General features: G+C 39.1%; 1 protein-coding gene across 3 annotated transcripts; it reads right to left on the bottom strand.

The window, feature by feature from the left end:
- Nucleotides 1-1,076: 1,076 nt before the first annotated feature.
- ANXA7 (annexin A7) lies at nt 1,077-26,312 on the bottom strand. 3 transcript variants are annotated; one of them, XM_052639678.1, is made up of 15 exons: nt 26,244-26,312; nt 24,088-24,151; nt 22,882-22,936; nt 20,680-20,884; nt 20,005-20,106; nt 19,329-19,393; nt 18,853-18,918; nt 15,067-15,169; nt 14,756-14,850; nt 12,198-12,311; nt 11,786-11,956; nt 8,977-9,147; nt 8,821-8,896; nt 7,621-7,733; nt 1,077-5,219 (listed from the first exon to the last, which is right to left on the bottom strand). In XM_052639678.1, the coding sequence occupies exons 3-15, from the start codon at nt 22,933-22,935 to the stop codon at nt 5,097-5,099; spliced, it is 1,458 nt and encodes a 485-aa protein (XP_052495638.1). In that variant the 5' UTR covers nt 22,936; nt 24,088-24,151; nt 26,244-26,312; the 3' UTR covers nt 1,077-5,096. The 3 variants fall into 3 exon arrangements, with proteins under 3 accessions (XP_052495638.1, XP_052495640.1, XP_052495639.1); XM_052639680.1 differs by lacking the exon at nt 18,853-18,918; XM_052639679.1 differs by lacking the exon at nt 24,088-24,151 and having other exon boundaries at nt 26,244-26,306.
- Between the last annotated feature and the right edge of the window lie 1,333 nt (nt 26,313-27,645).

The raw sequence follows: 27,645 nt of genomic DNA, 5'->3' as shown, positions 1-27,645 counted from the left end.
TTTCTGCAGCCCGAGTGCCTGGCATCATGCCTTGGCAAGAGTCATTAGCAGCATATTTGTTAAATGAGTGCAAGAAATCTGGCCAGCTAAAAGTTATAGTCAAGGCAATCAGGTGGGGGCTCCTGTTGCCACCGACAAGGTACGCGATTGTTATCTGCTCAGAAGTTTCAGGAGGGGAAGTCAGATTAGAAATAGGTTAGATGCACTACAGTAAATCAACTATACTACAATCTTTAAAATTTTAATATAATAAAAAAAATTTTAAATAGCTAAAAAAAACAACGAAAAAGGAACCGTTTACATGAAAGATAATGTTAACTGGCGGTGGTCTGGAGACAGAAGCCCAGTGTGCGCTTATTGGGGGGGAATCTCGGCGCAAACCGGGAAGTGGGTTCTGAGTCTGGCTTTGGGCGGGAGGCCTGGGCCTGGCGGGAGAGTCGGGGGCCTATCGGGGTCGGCAGCTTTCAGGTCTGTACGCGAGTACAATCGTGCAGGGACGCGGCCTGTGGGTTAAGCTGAAGGAGAAGAGACTAAGGTAAAGCGGTGTGGCCGCAGGGTTGGAGTGGTGAGCCCGAAAAGAGATGATTTTCTAAGGAGTACTATCAGTCTTACCGAACAGCCGCAGAAGCGTTTTTCGCAACTATAGCAACCAATTACCTCTCGCGATAACTTTGCCTCCGCAATCACCACAAGTTGATCCCAAGACTCGCGATAACATTGCCCGGGGGAAGAAAGGGTGGGGGCGCCAGGTGAGATTTTGCGCGTGCGCCCTGGAAACCTTGCTCCTGAGCCACAACCTCCGTGGCTGGCTGGGGTTTCGTATTTTCGTAGATGCCACTTTCCCTTACCCAGGGTGTTGGCTAAGTACAAAGTTTTCCACTTTCGAGTTTGCTTTCTCGACTCCTTTCTTTCAGTAGTGAAAGTGAAGTCGCTCAGCGTGTCCGACTCTTTGCGACCCCATAGACTGTAGCCTGCAGGCTTCTCCGTACATGGGATTTTCCAGGCAAGAGTACTGGAGTGGGTTGCCATTTCCTTTCTTTCAATAACCCTCCATAAATAGACAAACCAAAAAGAAATTTATTTAAAGATAAAAACCTTTATTAAACGATTTTGAAAACAGATCATTTAAGTTTTTCTCCGTGAAAAATGCGGCTAAGACAATATTTGCAAAGTAAGTGCCTCACACACTGTTGGAAGAATGCAAAACCACTATGCTTCTAGTGTGCAATATTTACACAATAGACTCCAAGTATACGATGTTAATGGAAACATTTAATACATTTGAAATTCAGCATTACCTCAGAGTTGGAAAGGCAAAATACAATAGCAAAAACCTAGAAACAACCCAAAGTAAGAGTGGATGAATACACTGATAATATATTCAAAAAATCGCATATTACAAAGCAGTCAAAATGGATTAACTATAGCTATTCACCGTGTGGATGAATCTTAGCAGTATACATACTTTAAAATGTTGCACTGTTAGGAGCCACTTGAGGGGGGCTCCTGGCCAAATCAAACAATTTAAACATCAAAGTAAACAATGATAATGGATTACAATCTGTTGAATAAGATAGGAATACACAAGTTCACATTGATATAATGAGAAAGGAAAGCTCTTTATAGCAGTTGAATGTCAATCCAATAATGGAGAGGAAATGATTGAAATAGAGAATTACCACTTGGCACCAACTATAGAAGTGGATGATTCAGACAGGAGTCTTCAGTGCTAAGGCTGGTATGTGGAGATTTGATAAGGAATAGTTTAGTGGCATGATTTTGGAATGCTAATCAATTACAAAGGGAAAAACTGAATTTAAGAAGCCAGCATGATCAAGTGATCAAGGTTAACATCACCAGTGTGGGGAGGAGTCCATATTTTATGCCTCCTGATGAGACTCACTGAGAAAAGCAAAGCATCATTTTGTGGTATTCCTACAGACAAAGGACCCAGATTGTAAGCCATCCTATAATAAAAGCTTGTACCTTTTAATAAAACTGTAAAGCTACAAAAGACTGGCAACTCTTCCAGATTAAAGGAGTCTGAAAATACACAACTAAATGCAGTACGTATTTCTGTATAGGATGTTGACCCAGAAATGAAAAGAGACATTGTTGGGATAGTGGGCAAAATTTGAATAGGCTTAATAGATTGGGTGGTAGTGTTGTACCAATATCGATTTACTGATGTGGAAGATTGTTTGCCACTATGTAGAAGAGTGACCTGTTCAGGGGAAGACACCCTCTGGAGTGTTTAGAAGTGACGGGACAGCGTGACTGCAGTTTGCTCTCTCAACCCACCAACAGTTCAGATAAAGACTAATAACAAAAGACTTATGCACGCACACACACACACTCAGAGTAAGTAATGAACCAATAAAATATTAACTGTATGAGAATCTAGGTAAAGAGGACATGGGAGTTCTTTGTACTGTCCTGGCAACTTTTGTATACATTTGAAATTATTTCAAAACAAATTATTAAACTATACACACACTCACACATTACTTTCCATGGAGAGTCACCAGAGTCTAATTTTAAAAATAAATTGCTTTCCTGCTAATAAACATTAAAATTATAAAAATTGAGAAAAATGCTTTTAAAGTTAGTGTTATAAGTCATAAAAGTTCTCAAAAACAAAAACAAGTAACTGTTGAATAAGACGTTTCTCCCTGGATTTTTTCCCAAGTGAAGATTACGACTGAGTTTGTGCTGAGATAACTATCCTACCTTCTATACATCATAATCTTTTTTGGGACCACGTGGCTTGTGGGATCTTAGTTCCTCAAACGGGGGATCAAACCTGGGCCTCCAGCAGCAGCAGCATGGAGTCCTAACCACTGGATTGCCAGGGAATTCTCAATAACCCAGTTTAAAAACAGGCATTTTAATAGCTATTTCCCCAAAGAAGATATGCAAATGGATAATCAAGAAAATATGGCCAATCAAGAAAATATATTCATTAGTTATTAGGGAAATGCAAATCAAAACTGCAATGAGATGCCACTTTACATCCACTAGGATGGTTAGAATCAAAGAGACAATGATAGTGTCGGTAAGAATGAAGACATTGGAAGCCTCATTCATTGATGGTAGGACTGTAAAATGGTACAGCTGCTTTGGAAAATAGTTTGGCAGATCCTCAAAAAGTTAAAGATACTACTACTACCAGCAATTCCACTCCTGTTATTATAGCCAAGAGAATTGAAAATTTGTGTCCATAGAAAAGCTTGCGCATGAATATTCATAGCAGTATTATTCATAATGGTAAATAGGTGAAAACAACCCGAATATCCATCAACTGATAAATGGACAAGCAAAATGTAAATCCAAACAATGGACCAAACAATGGATTATTCAGCCATAAACAGAATGAAGCATTGATTCATACTACCACACAGGTGAACCTTAAAAACGGTACGTTAGTTAAAAGAAGCCAGACACAAAGGGCCACACACTGTATAATTCCATTCATACCGAAAGCCCCCAACAGGGAAATCCACAGAGACAGAAAGTAGATTAGCGATGGCCAGGGGACAGGCAGGAAGAAAGGAAAGAAGGCTGCTAATGGGTGTAAATTCTCTTTTCGGGTGATGAAAATATTCAACAATCAATTGTGGTGACTCTTGCGCAAGTATGTGAATATCCTAAAAACCCACTAAATTGTATACTTTAAAAGGATGAATGGTATGATATATGAGTTATATCTCAATCTTTAAAAGTTTAAAAATATATTTCTCACAAATTTTTTCTCTAATAACTTACACCCCTTTTCCTTTACCAAATCCTATTGCTGTTGGTTATTTTTCCAAAATCTATGACAGAAATCTATCTTGGCCTGCTATCCTTCTACCAGTGCATCTTGCTTTCGCCCCACACTACAGCTATACATAGGCCTCTCTCTCTAGGAGTAAGGTTGTGTCTTATACCACCTTGCATGTATGTCCCTTGGCACTTACCCCCAAACAAATGTTCACTGAATTGTAATTGATATTTACTATTCTTTCCCTCAATTTTTAGTACAATCATTCACCATATATATATTAAAAATCTGCTTTGTGCTAGAGAGTTCAACAAAAAGAACAAATAGGGTTATTATTCTCAGAAGAATTTATAATCTAACAATATCCTTGTATCCTAAGTTTTGTTTAGATACCCCACTAGATTACAAACCTCCTTCCTTTGTACTTTCCCTAACTTCCTATTGTAATGCTCAACATAATAAGCAATTGCTTAGTACTGGGAATAAACCCAGGTTTGAAATCACACTGCTATAGCACAAACTGAGTTCCTGAACTACTTCTCCAAAAACCTAATATTCAGTCTCCCAGGAAGATGATTTAAGCTTCATTCATTCATTCATTAATTTGGCACCTTTTATGTGTCAAGCTTCATTTTCCTGAATCATGATTAAACTGCAACTAAAATTCAAGTATTTTATAATTTTTTTTTTAAATCAAGGGCCAATAAAGATCTATAGGCAGTCTTAGTAGACACAAAAGTAGGCTATATATTTTAGGCATATAAACATATAATCTCTTTTTAAAAAGCCGCTACAGCCAATACTAAACTATTTTCTATGTGGGAAGTTCAGTGTTTATGAATATAGAATACTGATTTATGTGAAGTAAGATGCAAATTACTCTTTTAGGTCAAAACAGCTGAATTTGTTTTAAAAAGTAATACAATTTTGACATACTACCAATTATAACTGTCCAATGGAAAGCAAAGAGTTTTTTCTAATGTTCAATATTATTTATTAAAATTTATTCAATATTATTACACAGAATTTGAAACTATTGTGACTTTTACTCAATTCGGCATCCTATTTAGAATAAGTGCAGTGAGAATTACGCTTTACAAACATTGCATTATTACTTCATCATTGTGATATGGCTTTACTTGATTGTACATAGAGAAAAAAATAACATTGGAATTAAGGCAATAACCACATGTGCAAACCAAGCACAATACCCTGACACAGTCCTTAGTAAAAGCTCTTTTGGTTAGGTGAGGGTTGATGTTGCTGCATGCAGGTCAGTCATTGCTTTGCAGGATAAGCTTTGAATAGCTTCATTCATTTATAAAAATCTCTCCTACTGGCCCACAATGGCCAGAAGAAGCTTTCGGTAATCTCCACTCGTGTCACTTGCAATCACTGTGCCCAGCGTCTTCTGATACATCTGACTGAACATCTGTTTTATCTGCACAAGATCGATCTGCATGTAAGACACGATGTTTGTAATATTAGAAAAAAGTTGTTAAAGAAAACTGATAATCTATTAAAATTATTCTTTAGTAGTGAAAAGATCCTAATTTTAACCAAAGCAGAGGGGAAAAAACACCAAAGGACTGACATTTGATAGCTAGCATTTATACCAGCACTAGCAAAGTGTTGGCCAGGATGCAGAGAAGTTGAAATCCCTGTTCACTGCTGGTAGGAATGTAAAATGGTGCAGCCACTGGAAAACAGTATAGTAATTACTCAAATAAATAAAAATAGCATTACCATATGACACAACCATTGCACTTCTGAGTATCCACAAAAGTGAAACACAGGCTCAAATATTTGCACACCCATGTTAAAAGCAGCATTATTCACAACAGTCAAAGGGTGGAAGCAACCCAAGTGTCCATTGGCAGATGAATGGATAAACAAAAGGTAGAGTATACATTCCTTGGAGAAGGAATTCCAGTATTCTTGCCTGGAAAATCCCATGGACAGAGGAGTCTGGCGGGCTATAGTTCATGGGGTCACCAAGAGTCGGACATGAGCACAATGTATACATACAATGGAATAGTATTCAGCCTTAGAAAAGAAGGAAATTCTTACACAAGCTACAATGTGGCTGAACCCTAAAAATGTTAAAAAGGACAAATACCTTATGATTCCACTTACATAAATTAGCTAGAGAAGTCAAATTGCAGTACATAAGATAGAAAATAGAATGGTGGCTGCTAGGAGTTGGGAAGCAAAAAGAATGGTGAATTATTGTTTAATGAATATAGATTTTCAGTTTTTTAAGTTGAAAAAGTTCTGGCGGTGATGGCTGCACAACAATGGGAATGTACTTAATGTCACAGAACTATACACTTAAAAGTGATTAAAATGGTAAATTGTGTTACGTATATTTTATTATAATTAAAGAGAAAGAGATCCTGCTTAGAAAATTTAAGTCTAAAAACAAAGACACAACGAAGTTTTTCCAAATATTGTATTATAGTTGTCTTTTAAAAAATGATTTACCATCTTTCATACAATTTTGTAGTACATGCTTTCTTTCAATTAAAAAAAGTCTACTAAATATACAAAGTCAAAGAAAGGAATACAACTGAGGCTATATTTAAGTAAAAAGATAAAGATAAAACTTTTAAGTTATTTTATTATACAGTGCATGCTAAATTTTAAGAATTTTTATGTCCAATAGGGTTAATCTGCATAGGTCTTTCATACAGCTTTTTGTTGATTTTTTTTTTTTTTTTTTGGCAGCGCCTCATGCTTGCAGGATCTCAATTCCCTGACCGCTGAACTTGGCAGTGAAAGTGCCGAACCCTAACCACTAGTCCACCAGGGAATTCCCTCATCCAGTTTTTTACATAAGCAAAATGAAAATGAAAAGATAAACCTCTTCTTGAATTCCCTGGCAGTCTGTTTCACTAAAGCAAGCCTCTCACAGCAGGAAGAAGGTGAACGCTATGCTTTATACAACCTCTACCAGCAGTGAAAAACAGAGCTCTTTCTTAACGTCACTCATGGACTGACAACCAACGGAGGAACTTTTAAGAAATTAACATTCTAAGTGAGACAGAGAAAGACAAATATTGTATGATTTCACTTACATGTGGAATCTGAAAAAACAAATGATCAAATATAACAAAACAGAGTTAAAGACACAAAGAACAAACAGGTAACTATTTGTTACCTGAAGGGAGGGGGTTGGGGGCAGGAAAGAAATAGGTGAAAGAGTAAGAGGTGCAAACTCCTAGTTGCAAAATAAATGAGCGAAGAGTATGAATGAGTGGGGAATACAGTCAATAACTATGTGAATATTTTTGTATGATGATATGTCATAATTAGACTTTTCATGGGAATCCTTTTAAAATGTATAGAAATATCAAATCACAATGCTTTATAATAGAAACCAGCAGAGTACTATAGGCGAATACACTTCAAAAACGAACAAACTTAAACAAAAAGATAATAAGATTTGTGGTTACTAGAGGTAGTGGATTGAGGGAGGCAGACTGGAGAACGACAATCAGAAGGTACAAACTTCCAGTTATAAGATAAGTTACTAGGGGTGTAATATACAATGTGAAAAATATAATTAACACTGCTTTATGTTATAGAGAGTAAATCCTAGAAGTTCTCATCACAAGGAAAAATATTTTCCTTTAATCTCGTATTTTATAAGATGATGGATGTTCATTAAATTTACTGTGACAATTGCTTCCTGATGTAAGTCAAATCTCTATGCAGCACACTTTAAATTTATACAGTGAGGTGTATCAATTACATCTCAATAAAACTAGAAGAAAAATTGTGTTTAATATATCACTAAGAAAAAAGAATCAACATTCAAAATCAAGTGACGATCAGACAGAAAGAGAGCGCCTCACCTCACTTCGAGTGACCACAATCCTGACCAGGGTGGAGTCATCTGTGCCGGCGCCTTTCATAGAATAGTAGAGCCGCTCAGCAAAGAAGGCAGGGCGGTTCAGGGCACACTGCACTGAAAGCGAGAGAGGCTTCAGACGAGAAATCGTGACTTGACGATGTCCACACACCAGCTTCATCTATCACTTCCAGCTGCTTTGGAGCATTTCCCATGTAATTATCTCAGAAATCTTAGGTGAGTTGTAGAGTGCTCTCCCCCATGATTTTTCTCAGCATCCCTCTTTCTTTCCAGCTACATCAGACAGTCTACCTTCAATTCTACAAGATTCCCTCTGGCCAGTAAATCCTATTTTCTCTCCACAGATGCAGTCACTTAAGATTCTTAACATTTTCCCCCTTAACATGAGAAAATGCGTAGCAACTGTAGCCTGGTAATACCTAACTAAACGGAAAAATGACTAAAATCTGAATTCTAGATGTCAAATGTATCCTTTGACTGAAAGAAGGATGTAAGATAGATTCCAAGATAAATAAGAAAACACAGACTTGAGAATGATAATAAGAAATCTGACATGATTTCTCTTAAGAAAATTAAGTTAGCAAAGGCTCTACCTTTCATAGAGATGGACTAACTGTACGTTATTGTGTTAGCTACAATTACAATAGTAGTATTTATAAAATATTCAATTGCTAATACCAATGTGTTACTAATATTCTCTTTAGTCTTATATTCTCCATGAAAACAATATTTCCATTTCATTAAGCTTCTGGACGTCAGGACCAAAAACTGGGCTTTTAATTTCAAATGGAAAAGGGTCTCCTTTGGCTAAATACTTGAAAGGCGTTTGGGGGCTCAAAATGATGGTTTGTGCGGTGGCACTCTGTAGTTTCCTTAGGGCTTCCCATTTACCTTAATGGAAATGCTACAACCCATTATATATTTTTGTATAGTCCTCAAGAAGGGTATAGAGAATAAAGACCAAATAATTCCAAAACAATCCTATTTGATCATACCACCAACCATTCATAGGGAACTGCATATAAAAACATAGGATTAGCTTGTCTCTGCCTGAGCAGACTCCAGGGAGGCTATACTAAGAATCACCACTTAATGGGAACAACTATTCAAAGTTATTTGAAACAAATAACACTCATTTACAAACAAAATGAAGCAAAACACGAAAACAGGAAAGGTGTCTTACAGATGGTCTTCAAACCGCTTTCAACATTTCCGGAAAACTCACGGCTGACACTGCTTAACAAATCTCGATTAGCCATCTGTAGACAAAAAAGTATAGGGGTTGAAATATTTTGACACCTCAAAATAGAAGCAAAATCTTCAAAAGAAAAGCTCATACCCTGGAATAGGCCTCCATGGTAGCTTTCAGCTGAGGAAAGCTTCTTGTGGCAAGAACCATGTTAAAGCAAGATTCATCTGTCCCTAGTCTCCCCTCACCAGCCTGGTAGAGACGCTGAGCATCTTCCTGAGCCAGTTGGTGGTTAACATTCTGGTTCTCATCACGATTTCCCTGCAAAAAAAGGAAAGCAGCAGTTAGAAGAAAGTGATACAAGTCTTATTTTTAAAACAAGGTTTTCCAATATGGTCACTTTTGAATTTAAAAGGACAATTTACTAAAAATTAATGCATAAAGTTTGTCACACTTGTCTCTCACTTCCAAAGAAACTATACTAGTGTAACTAGTATTTTATTACATTGCCAACTATGGATTTTATAATGTATGATCATGGTTTGATGAGGTTATATTAAAACAAGAGGTTTTACAGGGCTTTGAGAGCTAAATTAGAAAACGTTTCCATAAAAAATTACACAGACATTTTACTTTTGAAGGTATAGACAATTTTACTGATATTCAGTTTAAAAAGCTTTCTCTATAGACTAAAGAGACAGGGATTCTTAAAGAAATTACTCTTTTGGGTTTGATCCTTGGTTTACAAGCTGTGGGGGTTTTTTGTTTTTATTCAATAAACATTTCTCCAGTAGCAGGTATTGAAAGTCTAGGTATGATACAAACCAAAGAGATTGGAAATGACTATCACTACTCCATTCCTCCCACGAAGGAGATAAAAGGTGTCTCCAAAGAGGGATTAGGGCTACAACCAAACTCTCGGGAATTAAATGCAGGCTCAGAGCAGGGAATGACAAATGCCCAGGAGAGCCCAGGAAAGCTTCTCTGAGGAGGTGCTTTGAAGGGTGGTAACTGGGCCAGGAGAAAGAGACTGTACTGAAACTGCAGACTATAGCACCTCCAGAGGCTGTGGCCACACACACAAACTCATGACCCACAAGTCCTGAACACTGACAATGCAGCCACTTCCACCCTCTGGGAGAAATCCCTCGGCCATCAAAGGAATTTCACTTTTCGCTTCTCTTGTGACAGGGTCTCCTTCCATCAGTCCATGTTCTGAGCCAGTGAGCACTGTCTCTTGTCTAGCTTGGGGAGAGATGCACTGAGATGTCCCAGAAGCTGGATATCCCTGAACTCCAAGGTCTGAAGTAACTTTAGATTTCTCATGATGAAGCGACTCCTAAGCCATACTTTGCGGACCTCGTCTCCTAGGAGATATGAACTACCACTCAAATTAACAAAGTATGATTTTGCTTAGCTGGGATTTAAAATCAGCATTATACTGAGTTCCACTTTACATTTACCATGTACCTAAAAGGTATGGAGCTCTTATTTGGTACCAGAGTGTATTAGTCAGGGTTCTCCAGAGGAACAGAACCAACAGGATGTGCTATGTGGTGGGGACCCAAGAAAAGACAAGGCCCCTCCCTCCAAGGAAGTTAAGCCAAAAGAGGAAGCATACAGTATAGAGGCTTCGTGAACTTCCTTTCATTCATTCAAGTGCAATCTTAATATGTGAGTAACACAAGTGCTGACAGTCTGTATCCATTTATAGACCAAACTCTTCCCTGGGATGGGATGGGGCAGAGAGGGAGAGAGGAAGCTCGGGGCCTGAGTAAGAGTAAAGCTTAGATGGGTGGTTGGTTTCTCTCTGAAACAGAAACACAAACCCAAACAAGGAAAAGGTCGCCCTCTAGAGTCTTAGTGTCTGTCTGAGGAACAGAATGGAGCCATGTTCCTGAAGGTTGAGGAACTGTTTTCTGAAGATCACTGGCACAAGCAATGTATAGAAGCCTATTCTAAATAGGCTGAATACAGCACAGGCAAAGGAGCTCAACACCAACTCCCCAGATGACTGCCTTTGGGTTCAAGCACACAATATGGTCCCACTGTCCTAGAAAGCCACTTCCTGGAAGAGGGTCCTTTATTTTATAAAATGGTTGGGCCTTGAACCCTGCATAAAGAGACATTCAGCACCTCATTAAAGTCTGAATAATCATTTCTTTAGCATTAAATCTGTGTTTCTGAGTTTCTTTTCATGCTAAGCTACCTTCCGGCTCTGTTGCGGTAAATTCAGTGTCCTCCCACCCATTTGCTTTGTTTTCTCATTTCCATACCCACACGCTCTGGCACACTGTCTTTTCTGCAACTACATCCCTTTGCTCTGAGAGCCTCTCCTCTGCTTTTAGAATCTTCAAGACTGTCCAGCCTTGTGTACTAGCGGGACAGCCAGTAACTCCTGATACTGAATCAGTATGCTAGTCTTTTGCATCATCATCTTCAAATATACCCTGATTATTTATAGTATCATTCCAAATACCCTATTTGGAGAATTTTCTGCAACTCTGCCAGCAAATCTAGGGAATCAGAACAAGGAAGGTATTTAAGCACGGTGTTTCAGTGGATGCTGAAACGTTTCCTGCGTTTCTGTCTCACTCTTGTCACCTTGCATGGCAGGCCTGCATATCTTCAGCTGATGGTCCCAATTAACTAGCAGAACGATGCTAACCTTAAAAATACAGACTCAGCTTCATTCTAAGACACAGAGCCTCAAGTTGATTTCTGATTTCATACAACCTTCATGCGGTTTATTGCCGATTCCTTACAACAACCAGATTTGCAGAAATCATTTTCAATACAGAAATAAAGAAACCCATACAAATGATTCTCTGTTGTCCCTCTTAAAGATGTCAAGATTCCAAGGGGACTAGATATTAAAAGGAATAAAGAATGCCCACTGGCAGTAGGCAGTAAAGAATGTTCCCTCCACCAACACTCAGACACTTAATTCAATACTCACCTGGCACATGGATACAAGTAAACGTTCAAAATGCCCGGATGTATCTGACCTAATGTCCTTTTCAAGGTCTCGTCCAAATTCTGATTGATAACATCTGACTATTTCTCGGATTTCCTGGTTTGTTCTTGTGCACAAAATTTCAATCAACACACGTTCCTGAGTTCCTGCTCCCTATGTGAAATAAAGGGAGAATGAGAGAGAATTACAAACAAAAAGCAAATTTCTATAAGTTATTAAATCTTAATGTTCCACCAAATATAACTCTGGCCTCCAGACTGAAGAGCTCTATATATTCAGATGATATAAAATAATATATTGGTTTACCTGTCACTGTAAACTCAGAACTGCCATAATTTATGGGGTTTTACATTTGAAATAGGATAAAATACTCAAAGTAAATGCCATATAGTACCTTCATTGCATTCCGTAAACTCCAGGCATCATAATATGTAGGTGGCATGAAGAGGGCAAGGATCAGTTCTTCCATATTTCCACTTAACTCTGATTTAAGATCTTTGATTAAATCCTGTTACATTACAAACACAAATTCAGTATATGAGCTCTCCAAATTTTGTTTTGCTTAAATTTTTTTAAGGGAAATACGAGAAAAATGGAATTGAACTACTTTAAGAAAACCTCAATTTCTGTTCAGAATATCATACACTATGGAATAAGTATTTAAGCTTATTATATTCAAGAAGATATATTTCAGTCATCCTATCAATAAATACTTGATAATAAACTTACTGTAGTTCCGCCACTACACCAGGTACAAAAAAAGAGGAATCGGAAACAAAGAATAATTCAAATCAATAAAACGATAAACATGTATTTACTTAGTGTAAGAAACTGTTCTTGTTTTATGAGGAAGCAGAAATCATCATCATTGTGTTCTTATTTGAGAAGAAAAGACAAACACCTAAAACCTAAAATACAGCAGCCTGTTCTCCAGCACCAGTTGAATAAGCAGCACAGAAATAAGTTGAAGTAGGGAAAGTTAAAGTGGGCTAGAGAGCGTCAGAGAAGACCAGTGAAGATATTGAAGAGCATGCAAAAATTAGCAAAGAGAAAGGAGAAAGATATTTCAGGGAAGGAGGAAGGAAACAAACAAGAAGACACAAGCTGTTCCTAGCCTTGGCTATGTGCATTAAAATGATCTGCAGAATTTTTCTAAAAAATTAGGTCAAGAATGAATACTCAGAGATTCTGTATGTGTTTTTAAATGTGAAAAGAAATTGTGATATTCTGCTCAGGCTGAGAATTACTTAGTATAGACACAAGAATGAGCAAAGTTTACTCAGTGGGACAATAAGACAACCAATTTTGTTAAGAATAATGTTTTTAGACAATAAAAACAAAGTTGAAACTATATTCTTGAATGATTACCTTGAATACCAAGCTAAAGAACATGGATTTGATTCTGCATGCTGGGAGGAGTCACTGAAAATTTTTACATAAGAAAACAACAGGCAGTATGGATTATAATGACCAAAGATATATATGAAATTTAGCCTACTGGAATATTTAGATAAGGAGTAATAAAGGTTTGGGTTTGAGTGGTGACAGTGGAAATGGAATGAAAAGAAGGAGATAGAAGACACATTTCTAATGAGCCTTTTTACAGATTAGATCTACAAGACAAGCAATAACCAGTTGCCAGGACAAAGCAGTGCCTGGCATACACAGGCACTGAAACAATATTCACTGACTGATTGAGAAAGAAGAATGTGGGATCAAAGACTCCACAGCTGGCTAGAGGAACAGTGTTTTTATTAATAAGAAGTCCAGAGAAAAAGTGGCGGTGGGTAAGGAAAATAGTCTGGGAATTTAGTTTTAATTCAAAAGTGATACACAAGAAAATTTAGGACAACAAAGCACAGACTACATGTGAACTAAAGAAATTCATAATATAAAAAATATTTTTGTGAGAAAAATGAGGCTGATGTTGCACCCTAAGGGAACCTAGAGCTTGTGTCGCTTAAGGAGACTTAAGACTAAGGAAGTGGACACTGGGTTGGGCAGAGAGGGAAAGCAGAGTAGGAAAGATGAATCAGGTCAGTGGGTCTCTACTCCCATTCTGAGAAAAGTTAACTGGATCCAGAGAATGTCAGAAATTAGGATTCCTATCTGAATGACAAACCAATGCTACCCCCACTTGCCCTTTACATTTAAGAAGCCATGGCACCTGTCAGCCATAGGATCTTGATGGATTTACTCACTGATCATCCACTCAACAAATGTTTATGTGGCTATCTGTTATTGTTCCTGTCCTTGGTACTATAAACACAATGATGAATATGACATGGTTTGCCCTAGGGCAGCTCACAGTTTTTAGGGAGTGGGCACTGAGATTAGTTACAGCAGAGGTCTTACAAAGTGCTATGAGATCACAGTGGAACAAGCAATGAGAGAAACTTCACAAAGTAGCTTAAACGAGCCAAATCCTGGAGAGCTTGTTTGCCATATGACAAAAGAGGAAAAGGTATTCCAGGACGAGAAAACAACATATATCAACCACAGAAGCATGTGTGCAGGGAATGGCAAGAGGTTCTATAAAACTGTAAAACAGGATATGTCTGCAAGGAGGGAGAGAAGTGAAAGACGATGCCACGGGCCAAGAATAAGCAAGGGCCACATAAGAAGTCCTTGAATCCCACTTCAAGGAGAAGATTGAACCAAGCTAATGATTATCATTAAGGTCATGATCTACTTTCTACTGAACATGTGTCACCTACCAGACATAGTACATGGGTATGATTATGAGATCAAGGACTACTCTAGAACTGGAAAGGCTTTTAAGAGAAATAAATATTGAATACACCTCTTCTGGGGTCTCTGAAGTCTAGCTGTCTCTACTTTATACTTATCAGTACTAATAAAAATATAGTATCCAACCTGACAGAATTCGGGGCCTACAGGCCACTGTTCTTGCTGAGTCCTAAAAAGAAAATGAAACAAAACAAAGCATACCTTGCCATACATGGTCTTAAAAGATGCTTTAATTTTTTGCCTTTGGTCATTGGAACGATTGGCCACAACATCTATAATTGCCTGCTCGTCTGTACCTGGAAGAACCACACATGTCTAAGTAAGGATGAGGTCTGTGTGGGGTGCTCACTGAGGACATTTTTTAGATTACAAGGTTCCTGGTGCTAGATTAAATTGAGGCGTGTACACACAGGCTCACATTTAAACTTGGTTTTATGATATAAACCTTAGTTTTACTTTATATCCAATCACTTGAACTGATTATAAATAAGACAAAAATACGTTTTCCTTACCAAAACCCTTCATCGCTTTACGAAGAACTTCAGCGTCTCTCGTGGCATCGAAATTGGCAGCGGGTCGGATTGTTCCCTGAGTTCCCTGAGTCATCGCAGCAGGCTGAGAACAAGAGGCATAAAACCCAGGTCAGTTATTGTGGCAATCTAATCCTTTCACAATATATACATATACCAAATCAACATGTTACATACCTAAAACTAACACAATGTTCTATTCAATTGGGTTTCAATAAAACTGGGAGAAAAACAGTATGAAAAAATGTTCATCTTTAATAAAAGAAACACTAGCTTAAAATAAAAAATCCCTCCCAACTCAGGTTTCTCTGCTAATAAGACAACAACTTAAGACTTCTCCAATCATCACTCTTGGGCAAGAAAGCCAGTGCTGAGGTTTCAGGGCAAGAATATTTATTTTTGTGGTGGAACAGATATAGACCATCCTTCTCCTGCCAAAAGACAGCATGACACCAGACTTTCAGGAAACAAGACAGTCAAGCTTGTGAAGTTAGTCACAATCTTTCTATGCCTTGGTTTTCTTCAAGGGAGAATAGGGGGAAAAAGAGATTGATCCCTGAGTAGTGTGAGATGAGTGGCAGTGTTTTATTTAAAGAATATAATAATGGCTTTAGGGAGGCAGAGTCGGAGTTGCCCAGTGAGATTTCAAACAAGCAAAGTAATTTTGGTAATCTCTCTTCATTTTCAGTATAGGCTCTGATTACTAGACATAAAATAAAACAGCTTACAATAAGAAAAGCACAAAAATGAAATCGATGACTAGAGACTCTTGGAGTTATTCATCAATTTTTTAAGGACAAACCAAAAAGCAAAACAATGGATACATTTTTTATTTTTAAAAATTTATTTATTTATTTTTAATATAAATTGGATACATTTTTTAAACACCAGTCTCTGAAGAAATTTAAAAATCACCAATGACAAAGACCACAGTAATAAGTGTTTCAGGCAAGAGTCACTAATTTGATGCTAAAATTAGTGGATAAAAGTATAATTTGTATACTTTGTAACATTACAGCAGAAAACCTAGCAGACATTGTCTGAAACAAATGATCACCACCAGTTATCACCAGTAAGAGGGTAAATCAACAATAAGAGACACTAGGGGCACAGCATCACTTCTGTGGTATTCCTGTTAGAAAGGCATGACCTAGATTTAATCAGAGGGACTTATCAGACAAACCCAAATAAAGGAATATTTTACAAAATAACTGGAAGTACTCTTCCAACATGTCAAGGTGATGAAAACAAGGATTGAAGAACTATTTCATATTAAAGGAAACTGAAGAGACATGACAACAAACGCAGTGTTTCATTCTGGATTTGATCCTGAGCTGAAAGGACATTACTGGGACAGTTAATGAAATCTGAATAAAGACTAAAGGTGGAGTAATAGCATCATTAAAACATTAATTCTTCATCACTGTATTTATGTAAGAAGTTAATATTTGGGGAATCTGAGTAGAGGGTATGTATATAGGAATTGGCTCAGTCAGTAAAGAATCCACCTGCAATGCAGGAGACCTGGGTTTGATCCCTGCGTCAGGAAGATCCCCTGGAGGAGGAAATGGCAACCCACTCCAGTATTCTTGCCTGGATAATCCCATGGACAGAGGAGCCTGGCAGGCTACATATAATTCATGGGGTTGCAAAGAGTCAGACACACTTAGTAACTAAACCATATATAATTTTTACAACTTTTTAATGTCTGAAATTATTACAAAATTAAGTTTAAAAATTCTAAATACAAAGTTATGAAACAGTTTATTAGTTTTCTTAAAAGACTCAACTCAGGGCTTAAGAGAGATGAGACAAGATGATATACCACCACATTGAAAAAAAATTAATTTTAATAATATGTTTTATTTAACCAAGTATTTCTAAAGTATCATTTAAAGATGAAATCAACATCACTTCAAAACATAAAATTATTCAGCTGCTATTTAGGCAACTGAAGCTGTATTTCAAGTTATACCCATTGAATACAGCAATATGCTAGTACCTGTGGGGACAAAGTGTTTGGGGAGAAGCAGACCAGACCATCTTTCAGCAAACACTTTTACAGTCTGTAATTCCTCCCACTCATCTATACATTTTTTCCTACCAATAAGCCTAACAATCATCTGTCACTAGTTTCTAAGCCAGCAACGTAAGCAAAGAAATATCTGTATTGTGGTTTTAAGGAAAACTAAAAATATTCTACTTGTAGCATATATTCAAATAGAAAAATTTTTTCAACATATTGCCTTTACATGAGGCTTATGAAACTATGAAAGTTTCCTTTGATGTAACCATTGTGACCAAAATCCTAAGCAGGGCAGAAGGTTCTGTTTAAAATATACTGAACTAGGTAGTAAGAGAAACTAACTCCCATCAGGTACTGTTTGATGACTCTCATTTTGTCATCTTGTTTCTAAAAACAACAAAAACCTATTCCACTTTTCATCTGGAGGGAAAAATCGCTTTGTTTTATTCTTTGTTCAAAGTCTAAGTTTGAAGTGACTCTTCATCAAGAATACTATCATCCTGCAGGCATTATTTTGAACTCCAAAGAAATCAGGGTCCATGTTCTTGAGGTCAAATCACTAACTACAGAGGATTTCCCAGCACAGCAAAGCCCATACTATCTGCCACCAAGAGTTCCACCCTTTGACACCCATTTGATTCCAACCTTCTTGCTGAAAACCCGCCATAGAATTAGAATTGGATCAATCAGGAGAGGTCACTTGCCTGAACTACTCAAGCAAGACACACACACAGCAACCAACCTCCACCAGAGGATTTTCAGTGACAGGGAGCTCACGAGGCAGTCTACTCCGTCTCCATCTAAAAGCTCTTCCAAAATCTACCGCTCTGTTAACTCCCTGGTTTTAGTTTAAGGTGGTAATTGTTACACAAGATAAGCTGCAGGTATATGTGTATTTTACTTTAAGTGTTTTTATGTTTAAAAATCTTTTATATTCACTCATAAAATGATGTCTTTAAAAGTATACACATGCTTAAACTAAACTAAAATAAAAATTCTCATAACAAATGATTAGAATAGCTACAGTTTTATAATATGATTGACAATCAACTTGCAATAATTTTTTTAAGAAAGAAGCGAAAGCAACGTACTATGGGCTTTCAAGGAATATCATTTACTCTATCAGTAAAGTAGCATACTTTAACAGAGACCGCTGTTCTGGAAAGCAGAAGAGCTAGAATCTAGTCTCAGCTTTGTCATTCACTAGCTGTGTGGCCCAGGACAAGTTCCTTAATCTCTCTGGAGCTCAAATACCTCAAATCAGGAAAGTAAGCCAGAAAATGGTTAAATTGTTTCTCTTCCAATACCGTAATCCCTTTCCCAACCCAGCCGAAGAAAAAGCTTAAAAACGCTAGACTTTTATGAATAGACAGTATGAAATGAGAAAATCAAGATAAAGTAAACGTAAAACTGCTTATGTTCCTAGTAACCGGCATAGGGTATAAAAGAATTAACAAGTCAGTTAAAGAATAAAACTTCACATTAAAGTAAGGAGCTACACTGAAATGGGGCAAGGATTTGATATATGGGAGGCCTTCTAAGACTACTGAAAAATCAATTCAGCAGACATTAATCACTACCACGCTTAAAGGGCTTGCCAAGCACTAAAGGGACATAAAGATAAAATAGCTATCATGAGCCCTCGAGGAAGTGGTGAGAGACAAATACACAAGAAATTAGAAACAAATGAAGGCACGTTTAGGGGACTGAGTGATTAGTGAACATTAGAAAACCTTACTCACTTCACTGCTATAATCCCAAGAAACAGGAGAGAAAACAGGATAGGAAGGAAAGGATTCTGTATTGATCTGAAAGAAGAGTGGAAAGTTATAAAGGCAAAAATGGAAAATAAAACAATACTTCATAAAACACAGCTAGAAATATCAATCACCCAGCCACCTGAGTTCACAGTTACACTGCCAGCAAGGGACGAGGAAAGAGAACTAGAACCAGTGCCGAGAATCCAATCTAATGATTGAATCTCTATGAAGAAAAGAGTATGGGTGTCATCACCTGAGAGAAGGGACCTATGTTGGTCTTATCAAAGTCATCAGGACACTGGTGGACCAAAGAGCATGGAGTCTATCAGAAGCAAAGATTAAAGTCTTAAGTGTCTCTTATAGACCGTCTTCCCTGCTTCAAGGAAATCTCTAAGATCAATAAAGGAGTAGTGCCCTTCTTTAGCAGACTTAATTTAAAAGACAGAAACGAAAAATACCTGACTAGGGTAAGGAGGTTGTCCTCCAGGATACTGAGAAGGCATCGCTCCCCCAGGGAAACCACCTATATATTAAGAAAAAAATACAGCAAACAGGTATTAACTATCTAATTTTTCAAAACAGCACTGATTTATTATGAATATGGAAACATATGAGGACATTCACACTTATGTTATTCACTAGAATAATTTTTAGGTATCATGATATACTGAATCAAAACACAACTTTGGTCACAAGGACCTTTAAAAATATTCCATGTTATAATTTCTTTAAAACAATTTAACACAATTTCTTTAAAAATAATACTTTAAAAAGAAGAACAAAATAGTTGAACCAGATTAATTCTGATTCTGTTTGGAAAGGATGGCAGCACATGGTTCTGGGCTCATTCCCTTCGTGTCACATGAATGACAGAGAAATTCCTAAAGGTTTTGTCTTTTTGGCTTCAGGAGAGATATTTTTTTTTAATTGAAAAAAACAGGTCCTTATTTCCATCTTATGATTAAACCTTTTTTATCAGATTAATACATTTTCATGAAACCAGATAGTACCTAAGAAGTATTTAGTATAAACATTTACTAAAGATGATCCCAAACACAAACTAAGTTCTTTCAATGGCAACTGAAAAATTCAAAATATCAAGCCATCGTGCTTCTCTGGACAACTGATACCTACCAGGTAGCGGGACCTGTGCTGGGCCACCCCCATAAGACTGTGTAGGTGGCTGTGGATAACCAGAAAAGCCTGCTCCTCCTGGTGGGGCTCCAAACCCTTGGCCTGGAAGAAGAACAAGAGAGAAAAATAAACTATAGTGACAGGTCTCATGATTGAAGTGAAAACTTTACAAATAATAAAAGAAACATTCTATAATGCTACAGCAGCAGTCCCTTTGATCTAAATTCAACTTCTCAACAACTCCTTCCTCATTAAAAAAAATGTTACTTCTTTCATTTGCCCTAATGACTTACAATATAAAAGTGCTAAGTTTTTTCTTTTTTTCTTTTTTTACATCTTGTGGACAGAGCTGTCCTAAGGTCACAATCATGCTAAAATCAAATGTCTCCATCAGTTCTTAAGATTACAAATTATCAAGCAAACCATTAGTCCTTATGACCATGAGATTTATTCTAATTCCTTCACAACAGAATTTTGGAGATTGCTCCTGAGAATTCTCCAGCTTTCATGCCTCCTCAGAATCTTTATCCCTCTATCTTGCCAGCTAAGTCTTTACTATCTAAGGTAGGAAGCAGGCTAAGAGCAACTCTGATTTCATACAAAACAAGCAGGAACGAAAAGGATTAAAGAGACAAGAAAAGAAGTGTTACACTACTTCCACAACCCACGACTCACCTCCAGGATAGGATGGAGCTCCGCCGGGCTGTGGGGCGCCGGGATAGCCTCCAGGGGCTGGATAACCACCAGGAGCAGGGTAGCCTCCAGCTCCTGGGTAGCCACTACTTGGTGCTGGTGGGTAGGCACCTCCTCCCATTGGAGGAAAACCACTAGGATAAGGATACTGACCAGGAGGAGGGAAAGAGGACTCCTGACCCGTAGGCTGAAAAACCAGAAAAGTTTTCAAATGAATGTGCTCATTGAGAAACAGAACCTAGCTAAGAAAACAGAGCTAACTGTTAAGGTCTAGCTGATTCTTTTACATATTAAAAAGCCCATTAGAAGTCCTGGTATCTCATACTAGTTTATCAGTATAGTAGTTTGTCAGGATACCTGTCTGACAGAATTCAGTTTTATGTAAATCTACCTGTGTCAGGCAAGAAGAGTGTTTCTCTATTTGGGAGTGCCTCGTTTCAAACCTCAAGGCTTCATGAACAACTAGCAAAGCTCAGTATAGTTTCTTCATTTTCCTAGCACCTGGAAATATGGGAAAGATCTGCCTCTCTACCTTAAAGAGAATTCATGGCTTTCTTGTAATACACTGGACCTGTGTATAACGGAAAGAATAAAAACGTGACCTAAGCACATACTGGGTGTGACATTTTGGACCTCAATTCAGATCACACAATGTCTAAGTCTGAAGAGACTGTTGTTTAGTCACTAAGTCGTGTCCAACTCTTTGAGGCCCCATGGACTGTAGCTGCCAGGCTCCTCGTCCATGGGATTTCCCAGGTAAGAATACTAGAGGCAGTTGCCATTTCATTCTCCAGGGGATCTTCCTGACCCAGGGATTGAACGCACTTCTCCTGCTTGGTAAGTGGATTCTTTACCACTGAGCCACCTGGGAAGAAGCCCAAAGAGATGGTTACATGTTCACTAAACTTTTCCCCAGGCCACAGAGACTACATTTCCCAGGACCCCCTTACGGTTAAATAGGACTGTATGACTGAATACTGGTAAACGACAGTGGACAGAAGTGGACAGAAGTAATGTCCACCACTTCCAGCCTGGTCCCCACGGCTTCCTGCCCAGTCCTCTAAGATCTCTCTTCCTCGCTCATTTCCTTCATCTGCCAGCTGGAAGCAAAGAATCCAGTGGAAGACTCCAAAGCAATAGAGGATGGTAGGTAGAGTCAATATACTACGGCAACAGAGGATAGAAGGAGCCTGAAAACCCACAAGATGAAATGGAACAAAGTCTCTTAGCTCCCTACCACACACTTCCCCCATCATCCCCACCACTGACTTCTAGGAGACTGAAGTAAGCAAGAAATAGGTTTTTATTGTGTTGAAGCATTGGGATGGTGAGATTGTCTGTTTCAGCATCAGCCTATACTGACAGAAATGGTTGCCAGAGTCCAGTTTAGTACATAGGGACCTGGGAACATAGTTACAAATTTCATTTCTCTATGACAAATTCAGGAGAACTATATATTCACTTTACACACAGGTACACATATTGTCACTAATCCATATAGGCCCCTCTTTCTATTTACCCAGAATTACAAAGAAGCCCTACATACTTACGAGCATAAAACTGAAATACATTAACCTCAGCTATGAGGTTATTCCTCAGAACAGTATAGATAAACAACAAAGTAGAACTTGGTGGCACATTTATAACATGTACTCAGAATACTAAAAGTCTCAGAACTACAAATCCAGGGCCCTCTAATCCACTGTAATTTGTCTTCTCTGAGTCAAGCCCTTCTTAATTATTTTAAACATCCAACACAAAGGTTAAAAACCAGTGACTCATAGGATGGATTTAGTTTACATACATGTTGTATTGAATCATACAGTATTTAACATTTAAAAATATGCATTTCCCAATAAAAAAAAAATGGGCAGTTTCATATAAAATCCAGATTGTTGGCTTTACTTAAAGAAATGGAATATCCAGCAACACTGAATCAACCTCCCTGTATGGCCACATCAGGCTGAAGTGGACTAACAGGTGCCTTTCCATAGGTGACGCAAGTCTTTGTCGTCCCTCCACAACCCTGCCTTTACTCACGTACTCTACTCAGTACTTCTGGCTGTTTGAATTTAATACCCCTGCTCTAGCATATTTGTAAGATCTGTCATGGGCTGGCTAGTCCTATACAACACCTGTTCCCAGGGCATGAGCTATTTTAGCATCATGAGTGGCAATACTTACGGGATATCCAGGGAAAGGTGGATAGCCTGTGGGCGGATAGCCTGGGTATGACATCCTGTAACAACAATAAGAAATGTCCTCTGTAATTTCCTATAAGGAATAAGGCCTTCGAAGATACACATTGTCACAATTTAAATCAAATCACATCTTCTGAAAGAGTCTATCAGGCAGGCTGGTTCAGTAGTTTTGAGATGGGGCCCGAGATTCTGTACTTCTAACTACCCTTCCAGGTGATGCTATTGCTGCTGGTCTGTAAACAATATTTTGATATCAGAATATTTAGGTATTTCTGAATCTACCATTTAATTTGTCAAGTTTCTCAATATGGGTTTTGGCTCTTCTCCCCAGTACAGCTATAAATGATTTGTATTTCTCTTTTATCAAGACCCCAAACAATGATATATACACACTAATATGTATAAAATAGATAATAAAGACCTATTGTTTAGTGTAGGGAACTTTACTCAATACTCTGTAATGGATTATATGGGAAAAGAATCTAGAGTGGGTATATGTATAAGTGATTCACTTTGCTATACACCTGAAACTAACACTGATAAACACAATACTGTAAATCTATACTCCAATTAAAATAAAAAAGATCCCAAACAAATCCAGTTCAACATTTACAAAAACCCATAATGTAAAAAGCACTGTTCTAGGTGCGATAAAGAGATGAGAGGGGCAGGGGGACGTAGCCCGACTTTTGAATGTATAGTATAGGAAAATTAGAAAATAAATTTAAGTTATTATTGTGTCCCTTATGACATAAGCACAATACAGAAGCTAAAAACTTGCTAAATTGAAAATGAGTGGGCATATATCTAGCGGAAGTTAAAAATTATTAAGAAAGACAATAAGAATACTGATTCAGACAGTTCTAAAGCAGTCATTTGGGATCCAAAGATCTGGATGGAAAGGATGTTAAATCATTTTTTTTTCCTTCTTCTCCAAGCCCAGTTGATAAAAGGAGTAAAGGAGAAGCAATACCATCTAAGAACAGTCAGATGGACCAAGGGTAAAAGAGGTCAGGTTCCAAAGAAAAAGTCTGAAAATAATTTATGGGAGAAATTAATAATAATTTTAAAGACAACAAGTGTTATAGCACCAAAGACTATATAAGCTATTTAAATTTCTAAATCTCAGGACCTGTTCCAGTGACAAAGTCCTATTTCTACAGTCTAAAACTACTACATTAAGTCTCACCTTTAAGGGTTCTAGAGGAATTATGCCAACAAGAGTTGCAGAACAGAATGAAGATAAATACTATCTGTATATAAGAAAACAAAGCAACTTTAAGAAAGTGAATCTGGGTACATTTTAAAGAATAATAATATAAAAGAGTAGAATGCAATGCCATTTCCAGGATGTACTTTATAAAAATACTTACAAAAATGCAAAATTATTATACATACACAGCTATTCATTACAGCACTATTTGTAACAAAAAAAGGTTAGGGAATTCCGTGGCAGTCCAGTGGTTAAGATTCAGCACTTTCACTGCCATGGCGTAGTCAGGCAACTAAGATTTCACAAGCCATGCAGTTTGGCCAAAATAAAACATTAAAAACAACCTAAAAGACCACTAATAAGGGACAGCTAAAACAGATTACGGAAAGCCATACAATAAATGTTAGGCAACTATTAAAAATGAGCAGCTCTCTTATATGTATGGCTGAGTCCCTTTGCTGTCTACCTGAAACTATCACATTGTTAACCAGCTATACTCCAATACAAAAGAAACAGTTTAATAAAAAAAACATGAGCAGCTCTCCTTTTATTCATATATGAAATCATCTCTAAGTCACATTAAGTGGGAAAAAAGCAAGATGAAAAACTGCATAGATAATCTGCAACCAAATGTGTAAAACATACAGTTATTTGTATATAGAGAATATCCCTGAAAGTAGACTCAACAAAGTACGAAACAGTTACCTCTGGAGAGGAGAACTAGACCATAACGAGACTTTTCAATGTAGCTATAGACCTTTTGGAATTATGCATGTATCATCTATTTCAGATTTTAAAAGCTTTTGTACGAAGCTTAAACAAACCCAAGGGTGACTCAACAAACTACTCAACTTTGCCCAAAGAATAATTAGACTATACTAGTGAACCACAATTTTTACTTCCTTTTCAACATTCTTAGTCAGCAACTACTTTTAAAAAGACTAGAAAAGCATTCCTGGTTCTCCAAACCATCCCCACCCAGTGAGTCAACTACTAAAAGGGTTGGGTCTCACTAGGCAAGTCTCAGAGATGGCATGAAGCCCAGGAACACAGGAGGTAGCTGTTCCAAATTTATGAAACAAATGAAGCAAAACAGGAAGGGTGAATGAAGATGGCCAACAGTAGATGCTACAATTTTCCAAAATCTGCCTCTTGATTGGGAAGGACCATTTAAATCTGTCAGCAAGGGCTCTTCGATAAAGAACTGGAGGCAGGACTAGGCTCTGGCATGGACAGGGTAGGCAGACACCACCAGGGAGGACTGAAAGGCTTCGGTTTGCAGTTCTACCTCCTTATCTAGTACCTTGAAACCCCTTCGCTGACTGGTAGGTAACTCATTATACTCATTATCTAATCAGGACAGGTTACTTTATCAGATCAGTTTTCCCCACCAACTGGCAGAAATGGAGGAAGTTTAGAGGCAGGTGCATGACTTCCTTTCATTTCTGTCACTTTATGGTGGACATCAGCCATCATCTTCTGTAGAAGAGTTCACCCAGGTTAGGCGCATATCCGCATAGGTTTGCTGCCGGTTAGGGACTAGGAATCAAACCTGGAATGCTTCTTCCTACAGTAGTTTCGAAGAATTATAAACCTGGGCCAGTGTACAATTTCAGGCTTCCTTCCGCATTCGTCCTAGGGCTCACTAAGCAAAGTACAGATTTCCCGTTTCCCTAAATTTGCTGTGTCACCAAGAAGTCTAGGCGGACTTAGCTGCTCGCTGGTTTTCCTACTCAGCTCTCCTAGAAGGCCGCTTCAGCAGGGCCATCCTCTGGCCTCCGTCCCTCCACCTGTGGTCCACCTGCCTGCGCCGGAGGCCTCACTGCTCCCTAGGATCCCCGGACAAACGAGGGGCAGAGACAACCGGCGAACAGGACTTCCCGTGGGCTGGCCACCTCGCCGACCCCGCCCAAACGTCCCCACCAGGCAGCCCGGGTCCCAAGATGCGCGCACCGGCTCGCCGGCCACCCCTGGGGCCTACAGGCCCCTCCAGCCTCCCCCCGGTACCTCCCCGCCGGTTCGAGGCCGCAGGCGGGGCCCCGCCCACTCCCGGGTGGCGGGCCACGGAGCTGGGCGCGGCGAGGTAACCGAGGGGCTGAGGGGTTGCAAGGGTCGGGGGCGCCGTTCCTCACCTGACCCCGCGGAGCAGCGTTACGGCCCAACCTGGTCCGGAGCAAGATGGAGCCGGGGGCGGGTCTGGGAAGGGCGGGGCGCCCCCGGCCGCCGACAGAGCCCGTTAGGGCCGCAGCTGAGGCCGGGAACGCCTTTGGGGTAGGACAGGGCGGTGCCGGCGGGGCCCGTCCGGGCGACCTTTGGGACCCCGGCTCGGGCTTTCCCTTCGACCCCGCGTCGCCCCTCCACCTGCGAGGAGGAGGTCCCTTCGGGCGCACCAGCCAGTTTTATCACAGTTCCTTCTGAGCTGTCTCAAGCCATTTGGGAAACCGAGGCGGTTCTGAGGCATCCTGGAGCCCCTTCAGTGGAGGGCGGCAGAAGCCTCGAGACTGGAGACCAGCGGCAGCCTCTCTGCCTGATGTGCAGTCCTCTCTGGTTATCTTCTAAGGACAAGAATGGTGTCTTTTAATAGTGCCTTGTGAAATGAATATTCTTGGGGATCCTAAATAGTGGGAACACGAGATTCATTAATCAAAACCACTCCAGAAGGGAATTCTTAGGTGATTCTAGGCTCACCTCACACCAGAGCCCTATCGAATTACACACACACTAGCATTAAACATTTGAGGCCATTTCAAGGCCCAGAGCAGTATTTTAAACTCATTAGTTAAATAGGTCAGTCGCTCAGTCGTGTCCAACTCTTTGCAACCCCATGAATCGCTGCACTCCAGGCCTCCCTGTCCATCACCAACTCCCAGAGTTCACTCAGACTCACGTTCATCCAGTCAGTGATGCCATCCAGCCATCTCATCCCCTGTTGTCCCCTTCTCCTCCTGCCCCCAATCCCTCCCAGCATCAGAGTCTTTTCCAATGAGTCAACTCTTATGAGGTGGCCAAAGTACTGGAGCTTCAGCTTTAGCATCATTCCTTCCAAAGAAATCCCAGGGCTGATCTCCTTGTAGTCCAAGGGACTCTCAAGAGTCTTCTCCAACACCACAGTTCAAAAGCATCAATTCTTCGGCACTCAGCCTTCTTCAAAGTCCAACTCTCACATCCATACATGACCACAGGAAAAACCATAGCCGGAAAGTTTATATTCCAAAGCAACAAAAAGACAGCTAGCTACCTTTTACAGTGGTTCTCAAACTGTGGCCCCCAGACTGGCAGCTGCCACATTTCCTGGAAACGTGTTAGAACCACAAATTATTCGGTTCCACCTTTGACCTTCTGAATTAATTCACCTCGAGAGTTTAGAGGTGAAGCCTGGCAGTTTGTTTTCACAAGTCCTCAAGGTGGGTCTATGCACACTAAACTTCGAGAACTATCCAAGGCTTCCTCATGGGAGTGGGATAGGGTAGATGAAATTTTTAAGTGGGAAGGGCAAAATATGCATGGCCCTAAAACAGGGATGAAATGTAAGGT

Source organism: Budorcas taxicolor, chromosome 5 (genome assembly GCF_023091745.1).
Source record: "Budorcas taxicolor isolate Tak-1 chromosome 5, Takin1.1, whole genome shotgun sequence".
Lineage (NCBI taxonomy): Eukaryota > Metazoa > Chordata > Mammalia > Artiodactyla > Bovidae > Budorcas > Budorcas taxicolor.
The sequence above is the reverse complement of the archived record's forward strand: the minus strand, read 5'-3'. Positions and strand labels throughout refer to the sequence as shown.

Coding starts and splice junctions, on each gene's coding strand:
- ANXA7 (XM_052639678.1), bottom strand. CDS start 22,935: ATGTCATACCCAGGCTATCCGCCCACAGGCTATCCACCTTTCCCTGGA. Junction 18,919..19,328: donor AACCTCCTTACCCTAGTCAG/GTATTTTTCGTT, acceptor CTCTTCTTTCAG/ATCAATACAGAATCCTTTCC. Junction 9,148..11,785: donor TACTTGTATCCATGTGCCAG/GTGAGTATTGAA, acceptor CTTTTTTTGCAG/GGAAATCGTGATGAGAACCA.